At 36.0% G+C, this 6924-nt stretch overlaps 1 protein-coding gene across 1 annotated transcript in view; it reads left to right on the top strand.

The window, feature by feature from the left end:
* Positions 1 to 6924, top strand: part of LOC107668628 (protein FAM222A-like) — a 45902-nt gene that overhangs the window by 30011 nt on the left and 8967 nt on the right. The window contains exon 2 of the mRNA XM_016460575.1: positions 3832 to 3973. Coding sequence (XP_016316061.1) covers positions 3874 to 3973 — 100 coding nt within the window. The 5' untranslated portion in view covers positions 3832 to 3873. The remainder of the gene's footprint in view (positions 1 to 3831; positions 3974 to 6924) is intronic.

The raw sequence follows: 6924 nt of genomic DNA, 5'->3' as shown, positions 1-6924 counted from the left end.
CTTGTCTGTCTCACCTCACTCTTCTTGTCTGTCTCACCTCACTCTTCTTGTCTGTCTCACCTCACTCTTCTTGTCTGTCTCACCTCACTCTTCTTGTCTGTCTCACCTCACTCTTCTTGTCTGTCTCACCTCACTCTTCTTGTCTGTCTCACCTCACTCTTCTTGTCAGTCAGCTCGACTCACTCTCCTCACTGGAGAAATGAAATCTGATCTGTGATGCAACTGTTGTTCGGCACGCTGCATTGAGCAGCCGCGTTCAGTTTTTAATTGTAGTGTCTGTTCTATTACTGAACTTAATGATTTTTATTACTATAAAAAATCAAAACGACTGTGGGGGTCGGTGCCGCGGTGGGCAAGTGACGTAACCGGTGTTGCGGCTTAACACCGGTATCAGTGTCAGCACCGTCTATCGCGGCAAGCCTATTTGTGAGTCGCTTACAGTGATTTGATTCTAACGGACTGAAGTAACGTGAATCCTGAATGAGAGATCTGTTCATTCATGTGTATTTGCGGAAAGCGTTTGATATCATGCGTATGTGAATCCTTCCCGTCTAGAGTTCGGTGTGAACGTGAGCTGTAGGAACTAAATGCTGATTTCCTGATTCACAGTAAGCTGATTGCACGGATCCACGTCTCATCCTGAGACTCTCAGAAGATCAGATGAGATGTAAAGGGTCCCGTCTGTCATGTGACCTTATCTCCTCAAACGACCTTATCGCCTCTATATTGATGACTGAACGTACAATTAGACGCCCTCCGTTTCTGCCCTCTGGCCTGAGAGGAGTTCAAATACCAGAATAGATGCACAATTTGTCTGCTGCCGCGTCTTATCAGACATTCTGGGGAGACAAAAGATTGGCGTCGGTGTGCGGGACCCTTTATCTCCCGCGGGCCCTCGCCGACCCTCATTGAGCCTGATTATATTCTTATCGCTGGTGCCGATGTCACTGCCGAGTGCCAAGGATTTACCGTCCTTGCCATTCAGAGTTTGACGCTCAAAGACGACAAGATCAACAGAGAGACGCTTCAGTACAATTAACAACCAGCACTGCTGATCTTTACTAAGCCTCATGTTGACTTCTGTGTTTCTGATCTGGATTTGGGCCATTTAAAAGTATGAAAGTCTCTTCTGCTCACCAAACCTGCATTTATTTGATCAAAAATACAGTAAAAATTGTGAAATGTTATTAGAATTTAAAACAGCTGTTTTTTGTGTGAATGTGTTAAAATGTAATTTATTTCTGTGATGCGCAGCTGTATTTTCAGCATCATTACTCCAGGCTTCAGTGTCACATGATCTTCAGAAATCATTCTAATATGCTGATTTGCTGCTCAAGAAACATTTCTGATTATTATCAATGTTGAACACAGTCGTGCTGCCCAATATTTTTGTGGAAACCGTGATACATTTTATTTTTCAGGATTCACAGATGAATAGACATTTCAAAAGAACAGCATTTATTTGAAATGGAAATCCTTTGTAACATTATAAATGTCTTTACTGTCACTTTTGATCAGCTTAATGCATCATGAAAGAATTTAATTAATTTTAAGATCAAATACAGAAACTCAAATGTCTTCATTGAAAACCACAGAAATAAAAGTGTGGTTTAACTTGATGAAATTATGATTTAAATATAATACTATTTATAATAAATATTGTACTATTAATATTAAAACACTGTTGTGCAGCTCTTTATTAGACAATAAAATAAAAAACACAAATCATGATGTTCTGTTGTATTTTTATGTTTTACATTTTTTCAATTATTGATTAAAAGTTTTATGAACTCAACTGATTAGATATGTGATTTGATTCAAATTGATTTAACCCATTAAAACGTGATCCAGAAAAAATTTAAATGGAAAGCACACAAGTTGAGGAAAAATATAAATAGATTTTATAGTATTAATTATGACTTTGGCACCTTATTCCAAATATTTTGAAGTCACTTGACGGAACAGACAAAAATATTGTTCAGTGCAAACCTCTTTTTGCATGTGTGTTTTTGCAGAACCACATGAGGGTGAATAAATGAGTGCGTTTCATCTTTAACCCTTGTTCTGCACGTGTAGACGGATGCACGCTCCAGCGCCGTCTCAATCCGCACTCCCGGCTGAAAGTCACCGCCGTCCCTCAGAAGTCGTCTCTGTCTGTCATATTCAGAGTTTGGCTTTAATGCGTTTGTAGCCCTGAGCTGCTCGCCGTAATGGAAGGTGCTTTTATGCACGTCTCTGCTGCCTCTGGTTAGAAACTGACTTAGTTTGCTGCCCTCAGAAATCACAGATAAATCACAGACGACTGCAAAACACCGCAAACAAATGCAGACGAACAACCTGCACTCGTGAGCTCAGGAGGATTTCCATCATCTGAATCTCATGGAGCAGAAACGGAGAGATTTCAGATATTTCCTGTCTTCTGATTGGTCAGTCCAGTGCTCCATTTATTATAACATTCATAAAATAATGATGTATCCTTTAATGTTGTTATTATGTAACAAAAGCAATAACACTTTAGGCCTTGTTGCTTTGGCAACATTCACAATGTAACAGTCTCGTCCAATCACATTAATGACTGCTGGGTCATTCCGTGTCAAATCTACCAAATTTCAGAAACTTCCCCGGCTCGAATTGTTGACTTTGGTAAGATTTTTAATGAAGGAAGACAAAAATAAATAGTGATGAAAGCCCAAATATTAAATGTCATCGATTGATATGCACTGTTTTGTAGAGGGAGCTCAAAATGACATTTTTCACCTGAGATTTGGAGCCAAATTACAGGAAGGTCAAAATGACTTGAGAAGGATCGCAGCATCATTATGTTATTTTTCCACAGAGATTGGTAGCTCTATTAGTAAAATCTGTTGACTTTAGCAATCTTTGTTGCATTATATGCCAATGGTGACAGTTCAAAAATGTGATAAAAGCACTTTTTGTGTGTTTTTCCCCAAAGTTTGCATGACTGTAACTTGAGAAGTATTAAAGATATCTCAATATCTTTTTAGATTCTGGTTCTTAACAAACTTTTCTTTTGGTATCTTTAGTTTTAAGGCCCCGAATGGTTCAGTTCCAGAGATACTGGGATCTCAATGTGGCTTCAGGAGTAAATTGTTAAATTTGCACATTTTCATTGCTCAAAAACCAAGCGTGGGTCACTTTGTATATAGCTGATGCTTATTGTATTTAAAGAGGATTGTCTGAAGAGCAAATAATGTTGAAACTAGAAATGTGTCTTGTTTCCTTCTATCAAAACCATTTAATAGACCATACCTATCTTGAGTGGCAAAAATAATCTTTTTCCAAAGTTTGCACGCCTGTAACTTTAGAAGTGTTAAAGATATCTCAATATAAATTTATATTCTGGTTCTTAGCAAACTTTTCTTTTATTATCTTAATTTTAAGGCTCTTTAATCGTTCAGTCCCAGAGATATGAGGATCCCAATGTGCAAATTGTGCCAATTTTCAATGGTCGAAAACCAAATGTGGGTCACGTTGCATACAGCTGATGCTTGTTGAATTTAAAGAAGCTGAAAAGTCTTTTCTGTCACTTTTGATTGATTTAATGCATCCTTGATAAATAAAAGTATTCATTTCTTTTGTACATTAGAGTAAGTGAATTTGTCGGGCAGTCACACAGGTGATGCGTGTTTGAGAGTTTGTGTTTATTTCTCATCTACCCTTATGGTTTTTATTCATTCTGAGCGCAGAAGAGATTGGCGGTGAGATTGATTAACGCTGTCATGTGCTGCCGTTGCGTCCGGTTCAGAAAGGCCTCCGCCTGTGATTCAGCGTCTGATGAGCTCCTCTGAACGGGTTTGTTTCTTGTTGCAGATCCCTGAAGGCTTCAGCGACCCGTAGAGCTCAAACTGCACCATGCTGGCGTGTCTGCAGAGACAGAACCAACCGGCCCAACACCAACACCAACACCTGACGTGTGCTGCGAAGATCCTGGACGCGCCGCTCAATTACAGGAGTAAGTCTGGCACAGCCGGTTAGATGTCGCTTTGTGGTGGTTGAGTTTGGTTAAGCACCACCCTAACTATTCAATTTATTTATTTGTTTTTTTTAGTTATTTAGTATTTATTTTTATTTACTTATTATTTCTGTGCTTATTTATTTATTTACTTATTTACTTTTTTATTTACTTATTTTTAATTTTATTTATTCATTTATTTATTTAAAAATAAGCCCTGTCTTTTTATTATCTTTTTGTAATTTTTTTGTTACTATTTTTATTTTAATGTTAATTCATAATTCTTATTTTTTTATTAAATATTATATTATTTATATAACTTTATATAAATATATAAACTGTTATATATACTGTTTTTTATTTATTTATTTTTGTTTACTTGTTTTATTTTAATATTAAGTTTTTTATTTTTATTTATATTTTATATTTATATATTAAATAAATTATATTTATATATAAATAAGCCCCGTCTTAACACTTATTTACGTATTTTTATTTATTTATTATTTATTTATTTACTTATTTATTGTTTATGTATTGTTTTTTTTTTTTATTTATTTTTTTTTTTTTTAGTTTATTTACTTACTGGCTTATTTAAAAATAAGCCTTTTCTCAACACAATTACTATTTTTATTTTCGTCTGAGAGTTTCAGATGTGGCACAGTTTTATGATGAGAAAGAAAAAGAGCACATGAGGCAGAGCGAGAGATGGGGAAAGTAAGATAAAGAAAGATAAAAGGAAAAAGGAAATAAACTTGAAAGAAAACCAAATGCATAAAAGGGCAGAAAGCGAGTGAGATTAAAGCGCTTTATTGGAGGTGGAAGAAAGAAGGGCCTGGTAAATTGAATTTTCAGGCTAACCTTTGATTTTCATGACTTAACCTCATCGAGCGGCTCATAGATCTCCGTCCAGCAGATGGATTTTCATCCATTAGGAGAGCGAGAGAGGTGGATACGTTTTATTTGGCTCTTCTTAAACTCTCTGGCCTACTTTCCTGCGTCTGTTTGCTGGTGAAGAGCTGCTGGAAACTCTCGGCTGTGCTCGTCTGTCAGCGTTCAGACGTCAGATAAGACGTTCACCTTGAGTGTCACGGTTCGTATCATCTGCACAGATCTGCAGGAGCTCCATACGGCCCTCATCAAATCCATCGCAGCGGTTTAATTGAATCTGCGAGCGCATTGATCAGCCGTGACGCAGGTGCATGTCGCTTCCGTCCAAGGGCAGATCTAGACTCAGATGTGTGGAGATATTCATGCAAATATTTACATTTATATTTATAGTCCGTAAACATGATCTGTATCAGTGTATATGTATAACTTGGGGAATGGGACTTTTTTTTTTTTTTTTTTACGAAATCTTTAGAAAGCAATTAATAAAGGAGATATTGGCTGTTTTTAAAATCTGGTGTGACTTTATAATCTAAATTTAATGTAGTTTCACTTTTTACACTCAAAACGGCTGAAATGTCAAAATGTTAAAGGAATATTTATGTTTAATGGTAAATGATATGTAGATGTAGATTACTGTGTATTTGTTTATTGATGTATTTGAGCATTTATATAGGCATTTAATTTTTTCATTTGTATTATTTGCTTATGTTTATTTATTTTGTTTTACTATCTAAGCTTTGATTTGAAAATGTATGTATCCAGATTTATGCATTTATTTTTTTTTAGCATTATACATTTATTTAGGCATTTAAGCATTTATTGTCTGCTTTAAATATATTTATTTATTTATTAATGAGCTGAGGGTTCATTAGACTCATCTGTCTCTTTAATTTTGTTCTCTTTATTCATTGATAAATTGATAACTAACGGGGGAGGTCTGCGGACTCCATGTGCTGTACATGTGGAAGAATTGACAATAAAGCAGACTTGACTTGACTTGACTTGACTTGACTTGATAAATGTGCTTTTGTTGAACAGTTTTACATTGAAAACACTACTGTTCAAGCCGCGTTGATCCAAAGCTCGGGTCATGCTTTATTCGGGTTTGATGCAGACGCTTTAAAGTAGGGATGTACGATATATCGGCCACCATATCGGTATCGGCCTCTCAAAAAGTATATAAAAATTTGGATATAGATTTATCGGTTATCGGCTTTCAAAAATAAAGAATTATCGGTTATCGGTATCGGCCAAAATGTTCATATCGGTGCATCCCTACTTTAAAGCCCAGCAGAAGCCGTTTTTTTATGTCCGGTTCTGCATTATGTCCTGAATTAAAGTCTTTTGAGCTGTTTTATGAAAAGGTCAAACTCTCATTATGAGTTTGAATCACTCCAATGACTCACTGAATCAGTCGTAGGTTTTCACTGAATTTCTTGACAAACTCAAATGTTTGTAGATAGACATTATTTTAATAAGTATAAGTATAACAATAACTATGAATTCAACTATAACTATAAATAAATCCATAACGATAACTGTACCGATAATGATAACCGATAACTGATAATCAGTAAATATAACAAAAACGATAAGTATACTTGCATCAACAGAAACAAACGATAATGTTTTCTTTATTCTAAGCGTGCGATGCAGTTTTTAATCTTCACAGAACTCTGACTCCCATCATCTCAGGCTGAAGCGGAGCTGTGAAGAGCTGCTGATGTTCATCAGTCAAACCCATGCGTGCGAGCTTGAGTGTTTGACATGCGTCCTGTAGATTCAGCACACATCCGTGCGTTTGGAGGCTGCTGCTCTGGCTTTTCTGGCCTGACGTGAGATGCTTTATGTGAACTGTTGTGTTGTTCTAGTTAGGGATGTAACGATTCACTCAACTCACGATTCAATTTGATTCGCGCTTTTTTTTAACAAAATGAGATTTAAGACAAATTATAAATTAAATTTGTCCTTTTATTATTGCTTGGCAAAATGCTGCACGTTTCTTTGTGAAATTGAATATAACACTATAATAATATACTAATATAGCACTTGCATATTAC

Source organism: Sinocyclocheilus anshuiensis, unplaced genomic scaffold (genome assembly GCF_001515605.1).
Source record: "Sinocyclocheilus anshuiensis isolate Anshui unplaced genomic scaffold, SAMN03320099.WGS_v1.1 scaffold116, whole genome shotgun sequence".
Taxonomy (NCBI): Eukaryota; Metazoa; Chordata; class Actinopteri; order Cypriniformes; family Cyprinidae; genus Sinocyclocheilus; species Sinocyclocheilus anshuiensis.
This window is presented reverse-complemented; position numbering and strand designations above follow the sequence as displayed.